The sequence below is a fragment of the Lynx rufus genome, unplaced genomic scaffold, assembly GCF_022079265.1.
Source record: "Lynx rufus isolate CCGP_SWC_20201006 ecotype Redwood Valley unplaced genomic scaffold, mLynRuf1.p SCAF_9, whole genome shotgun sequence".
In the NCBI taxonomy this organism is placed as follows: domain Eukaryota; kingdom Metazoa; phylum Chordata; class Mammalia; order Carnivora; family Felidae; genus Lynx; species Lynx rufus.
In genome coordinates this window covers 57,564,592-57,581,074 of record NW_025814897.1, presented here as the reverse complement: position 1 = coordinate 57,581,074, position 16,483 = coordinate 57,564,592, and the positions used below count along the sequence as shown (strand labels likewise).

Genomic DNA, 16,483 nt, shown 5'->3' with positions numbered 1-16,483 from the left:
TGAGAGAGAGGGAGACACAGAATCCAAAGCAGGCTCCAGCCTCCGAGTGGTCAGCACGGAACCGCGAACCCATGAACCGCGAGATTGTGACCTGAGTCGGAGTTGGACACTTAACTGATTGAGCCACCCAGGCACTCCTGTTTTGTCTTTTTTTAATCAGTCTTATAGAAGGGTTTATTAATTTCATTAATCTTTTGCCCCAAAATAACAGTTTTTAACCTTGTTAGTTTTTTTCTGTTTTATTTCATTAATTTCTGCTCTTTATCTTTTTTTGTTGTTTTTTGTTTGTTTGTTTTTTACCTATTTGGGGTTTGTCTTTTACTAGCTTGAGGTAGAAAAATAAGTTGATAAAGTTGCATAAGGAATAAGTTACTTGAAGATAAAAACCACATTTTATACATATCTGAATAGTGTGATAGAGTATCCAGAGGAGCTAACTAAAGTTAAGATGGAGTCTAGGTTTTTTTTATTATGTCATTAGAATCACCTTAAGGTCTTATGTCTATGCCTTTGCACATTTTTTTTCTTCTCTTTAAAATATTTGTCTCCCTTTTTTTACCTGATGAATTTCCACTTAGTTTTTAGTTTTCGTACAAGAGTCTTGTCCCATAACATTTTATTTCTCCAGTAGTCTTTATCACATTGTCTTACATTTGGTGGTGTTTATATCTATTTCTCCCACCAGAGCTTCTTGATAACAGTATTTTCTTCATCTTTGCATCCTCGGTGTTTAGCAAAAAGCCTGTGTATGTAGTAGCTGCTTATTTAAAGCTTGTTGAATGATTGAAAGGTCAGTAGGAAAAGTAAGAAGGAATTTGTAATGATAATTGATGAGCTGGTAAGTAGTTTCCAGTGAGCTATATAGAGAGCTAGAAAAATGTTTCATTCTGGTCACCCCATGGAATGACTTAGTTGTGGTCAGCAGAGTATCCTTAAAAAGAATCCTTATTGGTCTACTTTGACTCTTCTATCCTCTGGAATTAAGACCAGGAGTTATGAAGCAAGACCCATAGTAGCATATGAATACTTATATTTTTATTTTGTGTAACATGATTAAATTATTCCTGGATGGCAACAGGGGGAAGCGAATGGAGTTATCTGATGATGAGACAAAAGAAACTGAAAGTATGAAGAAAAAGAGGAGAAGAATCAAACTTCCTGAGTCTGATAGCAGTGAAGATGAAGGTGGGCTATGAAAGGTTGCTATTAATTTTTGGCTAGTGTCATTGTCTCCGTTACTTGGGTTATAGCAAAAGTACCATAGACTGGATGGCTTAAGCAGGACAAATTTGTCCTGTTCACAGTTCTAAAGGGTGAGAATTCCAAAATCAAGGCACTGCCTGATTGTAGTTCCTGGTGAGAGCTCTCTTCCTGGTTTGTAGGCTATCTCCTTGCCATATCTTCACATGGCAGAGAGAGAAAGTGTTTCTCTTGCATCTTTTATAAGGGTGGTAATCTGATTCCATTAATTACCTCCCAAAGACCCCACCTCCAGATACCATCACGTTAGGGGTTAGAGCTTCAAATATGAATTTTGGGGGAACACAAACATTTAGTTGATAGCAGGGGTCAATTCTTACTTTGACGCTCAAGGAGTTAAAAAGTAATTTATTACAGGTCACAATGACAATAGTAATTGTAGTATTGAGAGATAAACAATAGCACCATTAGAGTCTGCTTTCGCTTTTTGATCAGAACCATTGTTTTTTTGGTAATTTAGCAAAATAACATAAAAGGAAAGAGAATAAGGATTATTATTATGTATATTATCAAAGAGCTTTTCTTTTTCTAATTTATTTTTTACTTTTTTATTTTTTTATTTTTTTAATGTTATTTTTGAGAGAGAGAGTGTGAGTGGGGGAGAGGCAGAAAGAGAGAGGACAGAGGATCTGAAGCAGGCTCCACACTGACAGCAAAGAGCCTGACACGGGGCTCAAACCCATGAACCATGAGATCACGACTGAGCCAAAGTCGGAAGCTTAACTGACTGAACTGCCTAGGTGCCCTGAAGAGCTTTTCTTTTTAAAAAATGAAATGGAGATATTCCTTTGGCTACCTTCATGTGAATCTTTTAAAACAGGTAATATTGTAGGTATCAAGGGTGTTGGTGATATGATGTTCCACGCCACATAAATAAAAACATGCTAAGTTTGAGAATCTATAGTATCATTGTTGAAAGGGAATGATACTATGGACCCTTCTAGTTTTATGCTGTGGGCTCTATTGTAAGATAAACAAACAGAATAAGGGCAAGATTCTTACCTGGAAAATTCATATGCCTTTTCAAAGAATATCAGGTGTTGGAAGAGCCAAGATCTCTTCCCAAATTGTGTAAATGAAGTATATAGAAAGAGGATGAGGCTGGGGCACCTGGGTGGCTCAGTTGGTTAAGCGTCCGACTTCAGCTTAGGTCATGATCTCGAGGTCCGTGAGTTTGAGCCCTGCATCGGGCTCTGGGCTGACAGCTCAGTGCCTGGAGCCTGTTTACGATTCTGTATCTCCCTCTCTCTCTGCCCCTCCCCCGCTCATGCTCTGTCTCTCTGTCTCAAAAATAAATAACATTTAAAAAAAAAAAAAAGAGGATGAGGCTAACGAGAAAGATGCCTTGGTCAAACTGCTATGCCAGATGACTTCTACCCTGCTTTGAGAACGGTGGTGAGAAGCTTGAGTTTCTATAATCCGTTCTCTATGAATTTATGCCATAATGGGTATAAAACATTTTGAGGGGTCAGGCAAATCTACTCCAAAGGAATTCAGCATCAGATGAAGGTAGAATGACAAAACAAACAAACAGATGCTAAAAGAAATTAAAGAAGAATAACGAATGCAGGAAAAGGAACCTGTTCTGCTGGTAAAGGACAAAATAAACTTGTTAGGCTCTACTCTTAACAGAAATTTCTGTAAGAATTGAAAATGGCAACAGAGGCACCCCGAAAGCAACTCAGCGACTGTACATGTACAAATGAGTGAGAAAGCCATTTATATATACAGATGACAGTAATGCAAAAGAAATGAACAGACCTAAGAAATTGTACAAGGAAGTTAAATCTATGATGTAGGTATATCTTTGACTCTTCCATAGGTTTAGATCCTACCAGTCATGCTTGCATGTAGGAGTTTATAAGCTCTGATATCCTATAGAGGTATTGTGCCCACCAGAGCTGTGGTTTTTTTTTTAATGACTCTTTGGAATAGGTAGGGATAGGGCATTGTGAGCATCCTAGAGGAGCTGTCACTATATACTCATTCCATGTCATTTATCAAAATGCTTTGACTAAGACACCTGAAAGGAAGATACCCAAGTGTGTGGTTGAAACAAGAGCCATCAAGTTAAGAATTAAGGAAATAGAAGCGACTCCATGAAGATACATGGGAAAATAATTAGGAAGTAACAGGAATATTACTGTGCTATTGAAATTGTCTTCCCTATTTCCAACCAGGAAAAGGATTTGGGGAAGAATCTGTAAAAGGCTTTCAAGCCATCAACCTAATGTACTTTGAAAAGGTAAACTAGATACTCCAGTGAAGGAGTCAGCTCTAAGTCAGGGAATTACTGTGGTTGATTAAACACTCATTACATATTTCTGAAATATTCTCTGGAGTTCTGATCATTAGTGCACAAAAATAATACCTGTGGGTGATTAGAAATATGAGTGGGGTTATTAGTTTAGAAAGAAGTGAGAAGAAATGTGATAGAGGTGAACAACCTATAATAATAGATAATATAAATGAGAGGCTCTCAGATTTTTTATCTGGCAGAATAATTTTTAGCATCTGACTAAATTTGCAAACCTTTGCCATTTTATTCCTAAATTTCTTCTTCATCTCAAAGCTAGAGGGCCTTTATTTTAAACCTTTACACAATCTCTAATCTATTATCATTTTATTCCTGTCACACTGAATATATACTATTCAATATGCTGTCTTCAGATGGAAATTAGCAAATGAGCAGCAGAAGTGGAAGAAATGACAGGGACTTTGGAGTAAAACAGACCTGGGTTTAAATCTTACTTCTGCCACTTAACTGAGTACATGGCACCCCAATGTTTATAGCAGCACTATCAACAATAGCCAAAGTATGGAAAGAGCCCAAGTGTCCATCGATGGATGAATGGATAAAGAAGATGTGGTATACAATGGAGTATTACTAAGCAATCAAAAAACATGAAATCTTGCCATTTGCAATGCATGGATGGAACAAGAGGGTATCATGCTAAGTGAAATTAGAGAAAGACAAATATCATATGACTTCACTCATGTGACGACTTTAAGACACAGAACAGATGAACATAAGGGAAGGGAAGCAAAAAGAATATAAAAATAGGGAGGGGGACAAAACAAGAGACTCTTAAATATAGAGAACCAACAGAGAGTTGCTGGAGGGATTGTGGGTAGGGGGATGGGCTAAATGGGTGAGGGGCATTAAGGAATCTACTTCTGAAATCATTATTGCACCATATGCTAACTTGGATGTAAATTAAAAAAATTATTTTTAAAAATAAAAAACCTTACTTCTGCCACTTATTGTGCAACTGGAGACAGATAATTTAACTTCTTCAATTCCTTGTTTCCTCATCTATAATGGGGATGTTATCACACTGTGTAGACTTTTTATGAACATCAAATAAGATACGTCAGCAACGCTGGACACTGCTTGACATAGCAGGTTTTCTTCTTATTCACCCCACTTTTTCTATTGATGTGTTCCATAAGTATTTAACAGCAGTCTCTTCTCTCAGAAAATTCCCTTTAACTTCATATCTTTAACTCTCTACCCAAGAGACTTTTTCTTTATTTCTCTTCTTGGCAGAGTCATAAGCACCATTAGCAGTTCTACATACTCTCTTGTAAAGCAAGAAAAAGCCAGACCCAGATAGAAATCACATTAAGAGTAATGTTTTCATTGCTAGGAAGAGGGGCGCCTGGGTGGCTCAGTCAGTTGAATGTCCAGCTCTTGATTTTGGCTCAGGTCATGATCCCAGGGTAGTGGGATCAAGCCCCACATTGGGCCCTGTGCTAAGTGTGGAGCCTACTGAAGATTCTCTCCCTCTTCCCCACTTGTGCTCTGTCTCTAAGATAGAATTTAAAAAAATATATTGCTAGGAAGAAATAGTTTTAGCTGATTTTTTGCTAACATTTTCAGTTTTTGCAAATTACTTATGGAGAATGTTAAGCAAATGACCCCCCCCCCCCACCCTTTTTAGGTTAAGATAGGTAGTTTATAAATTTTCCTAGGAAGCTATGAGTGATTTCCAAAATGACCCATGTCTGCCATAGCACTCTGGTAAACAGTGGTTACTCTGCTAGTAACTAGTTTTACTACAGTTCTTATTCTGCTGTCCTGGGGTAAGTGTTAAATTACACTTCTTGAGTACCTTTCATCTGAAAAGCTGTAAATTCATTATAAATATATTTAAAATACACCAATGTATGAAACCCTCCTTATGCTTATGTCACTAAAAGTATGTCGAGGATATATTTACCTTGATGGAAAATCAGACACATACGGATTCTAGCATATGAATGTGGCCAAATTTTTTTTAGTCTCTTTGAACCTCAGTTATATAAAACAGAAATAATAGTAACAGTGATTTTGTGGGGAATATTATGTGAATGAATGATTAATGTTTGTAAAGCCCAGAAAATTCTAGTTGTTTTCTGTATCCTTCCTTCCTTCCCTTTTTTTTCTTTTAGAAGTTTATTTATTTTGAGACAGAACAAGCAAGGGAAGGGCAGAGAGAAAGGGAAAGGGAGAATCCCAAGCAGGCTCTGTGCTGTCAGCACAGAGCCCCATGTGGGGTCCAGTCCCACAGTTTGTGGATTGAAGCTGAGCTGAAAACAAGGACTGGATGCTTAACTGACCGGGCCACCCTGACACGCCCCCCCATCCTTCCTTTCTTAAAAAAAAATTTCTTTGTGGGGCGTCCGGGTGGCTCAGTTGGTTAAGTGACTGACTGGCTCAGGTCATGATCTCGCAGTTTGTGAGTTCAAGCCCCACGTCAGGCTCTATGCTGGCAGCTCAGAGCCTGGAGCCTGCTTCGGATTCTGTGTCTCCGCCTCCTCTTCATGCTCTCTCTCTCTCAAAAATAAATAAACGTTAAAAAAAATTTTTTTTTAATTTCTTTGAGAAAGAGAGAGTGTGCATGCACAGGAGGGGCAGAGGGAGAGAGAGAGAATCTTAAGCAGGCTCCATGCCCAGCTCAGAGCTTGACATGGGGCTTGATCTCACAACTGTGAGATCATGACCTGAGTCAAGAGTCAAATGCTTACCTGACTGAGCCACCCAGGTGCCCCAAAATGTTTTATTTAAAAAAATTCAAAGTGATACACAACTTGAAAAATCAGATAAAATAGAAGTTTTGTAATAGATTGTAAGCTCTCCTATTGGACTCAATCTAATTGATGCTTCTCATGTCACCTTTCTCCCATCTGCCTTCCATCTTCTGGGGATTTGTTGAAAATTCTTATTCATTACAAGTTCTTGGCTCCCTCTTCTACTCTCTTCCCTGTTATGGCAGGGATAGGGGTGGCAGGCAGGTTTACAGCATTTCATTCCTTAGTCATCACTGTAATGTGTCTCTTTGGGTGGATGTGGAAGGGAGGGGGAGGTATATGCTGACTCTTCCTTGACCTAGAAGCCCCTCATCCCAAATTCCAAAAATGATTGTTTTCCTTTATTAAAAATATCGTTACTGTTTGTCCAGTGCCAGGGAAATTGTGGTGTCTCTGCCTCCATGGAGGTTAGAGTCAGAGGAGGATCTAGATAAACACTTGTATACAGTGCAGTGACAGGGGTCTTAGAGGGTGCCACTAGGATTAAGTGTCTTCATGGTTACAGAAGTGGAAATAGAATGAAAACTCCTAAATTTATTGTGAGGACTCAAAATTCCTTTTCTTTGGCTTCCTCACTGTGTAAACTTTCCTCCTGCCCCTGTAACGCATGTGACACAGCTTTCCTGATTGCTATACCTTCAAAGAAATGGGAGCTTGGCTCTGTGGTTTAACTTTTCTCTTGCTTACTTGAGCTCCCATCATGTTCTATTCTCCTAGAGCTGGGTTACTAGCTGGACCACTTTCCTCATATGTTTCTGACTCTTGTTTCCCAGAGCTTATAAAGTTTTGGGGCCCATTTCATACTTGAAGTGTGTAATTTATTGTTTCGTTCTGGCTCTTGTTTTGCTTCACCTCTTTAGGTCATTTGGCCTTGAACCCTCCACTGTCATAATTTTTAACACTGACCTAATCAGTTGGGAGAATTTCAGATCCAAGACTTGTGCTAAGAATTTGAATACAGCCAGGAGATTCAGGGAGCAGGTGAGGCTAAGCAACTACCCAGTCTTTTTACCAGCGGTTTCTCTGTGGTGATTAAGCCGTAGGTCAGCTGAGGATTTTCACTTCCCCCTCTCATGGGCCTTATACCAAGACCACTATTTCTGGAACTGTTCAGGAATGATGGGATCCCTCTGGAGATGCTCTCTTCTCGGGTGATACCACTTCCAGAGCAATATTGCTTTCCCAAAAGTGTTCTTTCCGGTTACTCTTACTACAACAAAACAAGCCTCATCAGTGAGCAATCACCAGAAATAATTCCCATACAAAATAGTAAGCCAGTCTTAGTTGTAAGAGCTATAATTGTGACTGTTTCAAAGGTGATTTTTCCTCCAAAGTTTATGCTCTTAACATCAGCTGGAATATTTCAGTCTAATAAACATCTCAGGTGATTGCAGATAATCCTTGGGTCATAGTCATGAAGACTCTGGCATGGAACATTTGATATAATCTGAGAATTATATCTGTTTGTTTAACCTTAAAATGTCTGGCCCTGAATGGTAAGGCAGCACAGAATAGTTGGAATGGTAAGGCTGTGGCATCAGACTGACTTGGGTTTAAAACCTCCTGCCTCATTTGTAAGCCCTGTGACCTTGGCAAGTTAATTAACCTCTTTGAGCCTCTTTTTACCCAACTGTAATGTGTGAATAATATTTGTCTCTTAGGGTTGTTATGAGGATAAATGAAACAATTGTAAGTGGAATACATGACACATGTTAGATGATCAGTGGATATTTATAAAACAACTTTAGACTTTCCTACAAAATAAAAGGTTTAGCTAAGACAATCTCTAAGGTTTATTCCAGCTTTAATAACTCTTAATTCTCTGGTTTTCTTTGTATAAAATTAATAAAATGTGTATTTTAAAGATCTATAACTGCAAAGTCCTTGGTTGTCATGAATTACTGCTTGCAAAATGTCCTTTGCTGGATACAGACGTTTAAAAAGTCACCAGAGAAGGCGTTGTACCAGATAGTGCCACAGTTCTCTTAGCTAAGCTTGTTTCATTATTTCAGTCATACCAGACTCTCCTGGGGATTATGAAGCTGAGTCACCATCCCCACCTCCTCCTGCTTCTCCACCTTCTGAACCAGTGCCTAAGACTGAACCAGAGCCTCCTTCTGTCAAGGTAAAACTTTACTGGGATGGTTGCCTTTCCATGTGTCTGACCTCCCAAGGACCTGAAACTATGCTGAACCGGCCACTGCTGTATAGTCCAGGGACACCAGTAGATGGCTCTTTTCTCATTCCACTCTCTGTAGGTACTACAGGATGGACATTCCCTCTCCTCACCTGCGGTGAGAGCTCAGCTATAGGGCGCATCTCAGGAAGGTTGCAGAGGTCAGGCCTGGGAGTGGTTTTGTTTTTCATGACCTCCAGCATCAGGGCTGCTGTGTTACCCAACTCCTGTTGGAATTTTGCAAAGTAAGGTCTTGCCTGCATCAGAGCAAAGTTTGGGAAATAGAGTGAACAAACAACTTATGCACATTTGTTGTTCTTCAGAAACTTCTGGAAAAGGGCAGGGTGAGAAAAGCTGGCAATAAATGGGGGAATATAGTTTTGAATGGTATTCAGCTGTATCTTATCTATTAGTGTAGATAATGAAGAGTTGAGAAGAAAGGTGCTAACAAGGTTTTTTTTCCTTTACAGCTATTAGTTTTCCTTTAATTCATTGTATTAAGACTGTCATTTAAATTTTGCACTAATTTCCTCATTAGTTGACAGGAAAATGGGATGAAAGACCACTGAACATAAAAGGAAATTGGTATTAGTAGTATCTGTGTGAGACTAAATTAGACAAGGGTAATGTTGCAGCATCAAGGCTACAGCAAGGGTACATGCCACGGACCTCTCATCTGATTTAGCTTTCCTGTGTGCTTCCATAATGTCTGCCACAGCCCTCCATTAAAGCCCTTACCACAGTGGATTGCAGTGGTCTGTCTTCCTCGCTTCTCTCATCCGCTAAGGTCCTTGTCCTATTGGTCTTTTTAACCATGGTGCACTGCTTACCAAAAGTTTGTTGACTGAATGATCACAGTTATCTTATAAGCATTAAACATCAAGCTTCCATATATAGGAATGTAAACTTGTCTGTATAGTAGGACTGGTCCGTAAAAGGAAATGGATAGAGTTTCACATTCAACTTTTTATCATCATGGAATATTAGAGGGTGATTATTGCAGATTAAAAAGCTCTTGTTATTTTTCTCTATAGAGTCATTGGTCAACTGAATGTTGTAACCTCTGATCTTCCTCTGATCTTTTAGAGCTCAAATGGAGAAAAAAGAAAACGAAAACGGGTGCTGAAGTCTAAGACCTTTGTGGATGAGGAAGGCTGCATAGGTAAGAAGAGTTTCTGGCTCCGTGATCTCTTACAGAGCAGTGTGCTTCAAACTTGAATGTGCACATGACTCACGCCAAACATGGCACACACCCTGAGTAGCAGAGTAGAGAACACTACAACGAAAGGCAGAACATGGGTTCTTGTTTGAACCACATCCTGTAGAAATAAGCTTTGAGGTCTTGGATAAAAGTCCTGTCACCTCTGGTAGGGAGTTTCTTGATGTATGGAATGGAGGTAAAATATCCATTTTGCCTATATGTGGGATTGTTGTGAAAATTCAGGTGAGGTAACGTTTAAAGGCACTTTCGATATGGAAACCATAATACCAACATAAAATGTTGTTACAGACATTGAGAAACTTTTTTTTTCTAGAATGGTTGTTTTATACATTTGAACAGTGGAAAGGAAGCCCCCACTGATGATTAGACTCTGAAGAGAGTGTCAAGAGTCTTCTTGGTATTTTGTCCCATCTCTCCAGAGGGGTTTGACTCTTCCAAATCACTTCATGTTTCACGTTTGTAAGTCATGTTAGATAAAAATGTGTGCTTTTTGGTGACCTAGAGGGGAATTAGAATTTAGCTTTTCAGTTAGTTATAGGTTGAATTCTTCAGCCATGTTTAAGCTTGTTCTACCCTTCCACAGTTGACTCAAACTTCTGTGGGGCTTTCACACTTGCAGGCCAATAGGATGCTCTGATCCGGGTACTTTTTGTGTTTACAGAGACTTGTGGGCTTAGTTTTGGAAACCTCTTGTTAGTTGGATAGCCTATAATTGTAGTTTCTCCCTTCCTGTGGCACCTGCTCTCCTAAAGAAGTATCTTTTCCCTTTCTTGACTCTCCTTTTCTGGTTCAAACTTTCATCTTAAAAAGATTGATCAATTCTGAAGAATCTACTTTTCCTAGGTTGTGTGGTTGTTAGAATAAGTGCAAACCCTGTCCCATTGTTCCCTACCTTCCACTCCTCTGAAAAGGCCTCTGCCATTTTTTTTAAAGATTTTTTTTTCAATGTTTATTTTTTTTTTTTAATTTTTTTTTTTCAACGTTTTTATTTATTTTTGGGACAGAGAGAGACAGAGCATGAACGGGGGAGGGGCAGAGAGAGAGGGAGACACAGAATCGGAAACAGGCTCCAGGCTCTGAGCCATCAGCCCAGAGCCCGACGCGGGGCTCGAACTCACGGACCGCGAGATCGTGACCTGGCTGAAGTCGGACGCTTAACCGACTGCGCCACCCAGGCGCCCCTCAATGTTTATTTTTAGGAGAGAGCATGCAGGTGGGGGAGGGGCAGAGAGAGAGGAAGACACAGAATCCAAAGCAGGCTCCGCCCTGCCAGCACAAAGCCCTATGTGGGGTCCGAACCCAGAAACCAGGAGATCATGACCTGAGCTAAAGTTCAGTGCTCAGCCGGCTGAGCCACCCAGGCACCTCAGGCCTGTGCCATTTTAATTGTAGCATATTATCGGGGAATAAAATTCCTTACACTGGAAATTGGTCTTTTCAGTGCCAAATTTTTTGTGAGCCTATGAATTCTGGACTTCAAGTTAGGATTGTTTTTTGTATTTTGTTTTGTTTGCTTTCAGTCTTCTAATAGTGTGTTTTCAAGCCTTTTGGTTTGACTAGTGGTGATAATATGTGCATTTACTATTGAAGTTCTTACTTTTTCTTTGTTTTAAATTTAAGAGGACAAAGGCATCAGTGCCAGTTTTTCCCTCCTTCTACCCCGAAAGAAAAATGTCAGATATATCATTGTGAGCATTTACTGGGAGTTTGTGGCTAATTACCTGTTGCTTTGTTCAAAACACAGTACTCAAGTTTTGGCCAGGTATGGGATGTGGACTTTTTACACTCCTGTCTCCAGACAGGACTATTAAGAGCCTTGGATGCAACAATGAAAACCGTGCTCACATAGCACTTTTTTTTTTTTTTTTTTAAGGTTTGTAGTCCAAGCTCAACCTAATGAATCTTGGCTCCTGTTACCAACAAAGGAGTTGTGCTTTCCTTTCTCTTTGGACTGTTCCAAGTGTATCAGCACAGGGGGCTTGTCCTGTCGTATGCTGGATGAGAGCTGGTCTGGGGGTTTTCAAAACTGATCTTTCCTTTTCTGTGACTTTGCTTCAGGGACTGGGGAGTTGGGCCCCTGAGATTAGTGTGGGGTAGACTTTTGGACAAGTTAGAATTCTAACAGCAAAACATTGAGTGGAGAATAATTCTGATGTTATCCATGTAAACTGGGCTCTTTTTTTTTTTTTTTTTTAATGGCAGCCCAGAAAAGTTGCATGTTACTCAGTTAAAATAAAGGTTCTGTATCTTTAAGTTGAAATCTCCTTTGTCTTACAGTTTGAAGTAACTAAAGCTTTGAATATAGAAATCCTTCTTTTAGCTCTTGAGGTATACTAAGTGTGCTGCTTAAGAAATTTTGTTGGTGTTGCCCTGACTGGTTTTAACTCCCCCAAGCAATGCATTGCACAGAATTGGCAATGAGACAACCAGTGGTTTCAGTAATAAGTAATGAAATAATGAGCTAATTGATGTTGGAGTTTTACATTATAGACCTGCTGCCATTTGAATACAAAGTATAGCTTATGAAGGAGCAAGTTTTATACCACCAACTAGTAGTAAGTTGTTTCTTTTCTATGTCTGCATATGGCTCTTCAGACTTCCCTAATTTGAGATATTGAGTAAATAGCAGCTCATGAGTTTGTTCCAATAATCCAGTTGCATAATGCGTTTCAAGTTGCCGATGAGATTGGGCTAGTGTTCAGGGATCATAATTGCTGAACTAATAGGTATGCCATGGGAGTTCCCTAAGTACCTTAGAGCAGCATTTCTCAAACTTCACATTACTTGAAGATCTTGCTAAAATTCAAATTCTGATTCAGTAGGCCCTCAGGTAGGACCTGAAATTCTGCATTTCTAATAAAATCATGGGAGAGTCTAATGCCTCTGGTCTGTGGAGCACAGGTGAGTAGTAAGGCCTTTGAGAACACTTTATATATGTAAATATATATATCTACATATATATATTTAAAGCTTCTCAGTGATTTGTAGCCTCTAAGTTGATAGGAATCAGCAAAGTGAATTCTAGGCTCTTAAAAGTAATGACAAATCCTAGGAACTCTTAGTGAGGGAACCGTTAATTATGTACCCTTAATGGGATTAGATGGGTATGGTGAAGGAATGCTCTACCGGCAACAGACCTCCAGCATGGCTTTGCCATTTTGAAGGGAAAGACCAGCATTGATGGGTACTTGCTAATAAGATCACTAGGTGCATCCATACCTTCTGTGAGGCAGTGTTACTCCCATTTTACAGGGGAGGAGAGAACAATGATTCTCAAGGTATAGTCCCCAGACCAGTAGCATCAGCATTCCCTGGGAACATGTGAGAAAAGCAAATTCTCAGGTCCATCCCTCACCTACTGAATTTGAAGCTCTGGAATTAGAGTTCGGCAATCTGTTTTAATAAGCCCTGCAGGTGATCATGAGGCACATCAAAAGTTTGAGAATTTATAAATGGCAGACTACATATTAGTATGCAGATATAGTTGATTCCAAAGCTACTGCCTCTGGAGTAGTTTGTTCTTAATCGCTAATTAAGTGCTTAAAACTATTATTGTTCTTTAATAGGACAAAAATGTTCTTTAATCGTTTGAGCATTTATGATGCATATTAGGTTACTGTGTTCAGCCAAGAGGAGATGTTTTCCTTTACTCTTCATCTTCCTGCTGCAACCAGGAAAGCTGAGAAAGAATGTAGAAGATGTTGGTTATACAGCTGCTGCAGCTCTCTAAAGTCACAGGAAGGTGGCATTGTACTGTTTCTCATGATTGGTTTGTGTGCTGCAGTAATACTGAAGAGACCCTCATCAGTTCTGTGACATCATTGTTGGAAGTTATTGTCTGTGCCTATGCCCTTTTCAGCTTCCTTATACTGACTGCTTACTGGTAAAATTATTTTCAAAGGGGGAGGGGGTCAGTGAATTTTATTGGTATAAGAAAAGGCAAAAGTATGCCTTTGGCTGATAGGGCATTAAGAGAATTGGTAACTTTGTTTCTCATTTTATCATTGTCTTAAAACAATCAAGTTTGTTATATGATTGAGTTTGCTTGGGGCAGTTATCTTCACAATGCAGACCACTAGTAAGTGTTGGGTCATTTAGAACTAAGAACTGAAAAATTGAGTAATCTGCAATTCTTGTATTTAGGATGTGCAGAGAGTGAGTGGGTGATGTCAGGATATAGCCAGCCAGGAGGGCCCCTGACTGTGAACCTGGTTAGACAAGATGAAGACTGGCGAATAGAGCAGAGATTAAGATCCAGAAAAGCAGCAGTGGAAGGAAATAGGCAGGCACTGTGGGTCAGGGAAGTGAGACTGAAGAAGTCAGTCAAAGCATGGAGGTAGAAGTGGGTATTTGAGATACAGACAGTTCAATGTAGAGTTCAGGAAGTTAGCTAGCATTGACCAGGACCCAAATGCAGAATTTGGGCAAAAGGCATGGGACATAGCAGCGAGACAGTAAGGGTAAATGTTGGTTCTGAGCCCCAAGTAGAGACTGTATGAGTTTAAGATAAATAGTTCCTATTGGTAGCCTGATCTGATCTCCCAGTGGGAGAAGGCTCCAGTATTAGGTGAGCTGATCAGAGGGTCTCCCTTGATCAGAGGGTCTGAAGGAATTGGAGTGAACAAGACATCTCATTCTCTTAATAACAGTGTTCTAAATGACTCGACCCACTCCTTTCCCATTTTTTTTTTTTTATTCTGCCAGTGACTGAAAAAGTCTATGTGAGTGAATCCTGCACAGATAGTGAAGAGGAGCTTAAGATGAAGACTTCCTCCGTACATAGACCCTCCGCCATGACGGTGAAAAAAGAACCCAAAGAAGAACGAAAGGGCCCAAAGAAAGGGACTGCAGCTCTGGGCAAAGCCAACAGACAAGTATCCATTACTGGCTTCTTCCAGAGGAAGTGAACTGCCATCTCTGTTAGTTCAGAGACGTGGAGTGGTCAAGGGAGAAGACCAAGACAGACAGACTCTCACTTACTGTGTAAGTTCATCCTGTGCCTCACCTTGCCTGTATCAAAAGACTTATTCCATCCTGTGAGGTTTATACTGTTTCTGGTTTTTAACCAAAGGGAAATCACCTGGAAGCAAGAGGCAAAAGAATATTTAAGAAGCTGTTGTGTTTTAAGGACATTTTTTTAAGCACAATCTTGACCTGTTCTGGAGAAGAATTCACTCCAAACATAAATTGGAACAGGTTTCAGAATTATCACTGAAGCCATTTAGTTGCTAATTCACTGGTCCCTACCCAATCCTGTGTCCTGAGCACTTATGGCTCAAGAAGTATTCTTCTTTGTTCCTTTGTATTCTGTGGACTTGTGTGGGTCTTCATTTATCCCTGAATTTTACTGGCTGTGTTTACCACTCTCCCCATAATCCCTTCCCCACTACCATACTTCTATGTGAAGCCATTTTCTGTAAGTCTTTTAAATCTTTGTTGGACTAAAGGCTGAAACAAAAATCTCCCTATAATCCTCTAATCCTCTCTTCCTCCGTTATAAAGTACACTGACACCTGGCTACAGACCAGCACATTGCTTATGTTCTGCCCCTTTCACAAAACCTCTCTCGACCTTCACTCGCAATTAGTAGGTAGGGAAAAGCCTCAGGCAGAGCACAAATAGAAGTGTAATGATGTATTCAACTCCACCAGAAATTACTTAGTGTCAGCATTGACGATAGTAGAGGCCTTGCCATGTTGCTGACACAGGGCATGTTTTACGCTGCTCTTTGTGATTTTTGTCTCCTCCTCTCTCCCTTTCCCACTGTTAGTACCTAGAGAGTGAAACCCAGGCAATGAAATGGAGGCTAAAAAGAGAAAGCCTTTTCTGTATGCAGGGTATAACAGTTAAGAAAAAGTTCTCCTTCTCAAGGAACCTGAATGTTCAGAAACAGCAATTTTCCAGGAAGGTAACAAGGAAGAAATAAAGCACACATTTTTATATAGATGTTGCTCCTCTGTATTTTAACCCTCCCGTTTGCCTAAAAGTATAGGCTGCCCAAGAAAGGTGGAGAGACTGAGTTGTTAGTAGGACTAAACAGCAAGTAACACATTCTCATTTGTTGCTTATGGAAAATCATCTATTCTATTGATAACTTTTAAGTGATTTTCATGATGGCTGGACAGTGACCTTGGTGGATCGAAGTGGTGAGGTAGTAATCTGGTACAGTGAGCTCTAGGGAAAGAACACAGGCTCATCTGCTGGCATGACTCACAACTGACAGACGAGGGATGTCTGACTTAGCCTGCGTATGTCATGATGCAGTCAGCATCCAGTAAACCTACTGTTTAAGGTTAGGATTCTAACTGACCTTGGATTCATACGAACATATTTAGCAGCCATCACCCGGGGCTCTCCAGCCAGGCACCCCATGGACTTGATTGAGACCAGAAGTTTGGGAGATGAGTCCTGGCATTACGTCTAGGACTTGAGAAGGCAGACGCTTTGTGTCACAATCAGAGTAAAGGTTGACGTATTCCACAGCCCTCTTTCTTTTTAAAATGTAAAAGGATGGAAAGCCTGGACTTACCTTTACAAAAAACCTCTGGAGAATGATCTTTAAAAATTTTTTTTAATGTTTCTTTATTTTTGAGAGAGAGAGAGAGGGAGGGATACGCAGAATCAGAAGCAGGATCCAGGTTCTGAGCTGTCAGCATGGAGCCCACTGCGGGGCTCAAACCCACGAACCGTGAGATCATGACCTGAGCCAAAGTCGGACGCTTATCCAACTGAGCCACCCAGGCGCCCCTGGA

The 16,483-nt window shown here is 40.1% G+C and overlaps 1 protein-coding gene across 2 annotated transcripts in view; it reads left to right on the top strand.

The window, feature by feature from the left end:
* POLD3 (DNA polymerase delta 3, accessory subunit) overlaps positions 1–15,251 on the top strand; it is a 50,229-nt gene extending 34,978 nt beyond the window's left edge. For both annotated transcript variants that reach the window (XM_047070757.1, XM_047070758.1), the window contains exons 9-12: positions 1,079–1,185; positions 8,346–8,458; positions 9,596–9,671; positions 14,436–15,251. In XM_047070757.1, the coding sequence (XP_046926713.1) occupies positions 1,079–1,185; positions 8,346–8,458; positions 9,596–9,671; positions 14,436–14,638 (499 nt within the window). In that variant the 3' untranslated portion in view covers positions 14,639–15,251. The remainder of the gene's footprint in view (positions 1–1,078; positions 1,186–8,345; positions 8,459–9,595; positions 9,672–14,435) is intronic.
* The last annotated feature ends 1,232 nt before the right edge of the window (positions 15,252–16,483 follow it).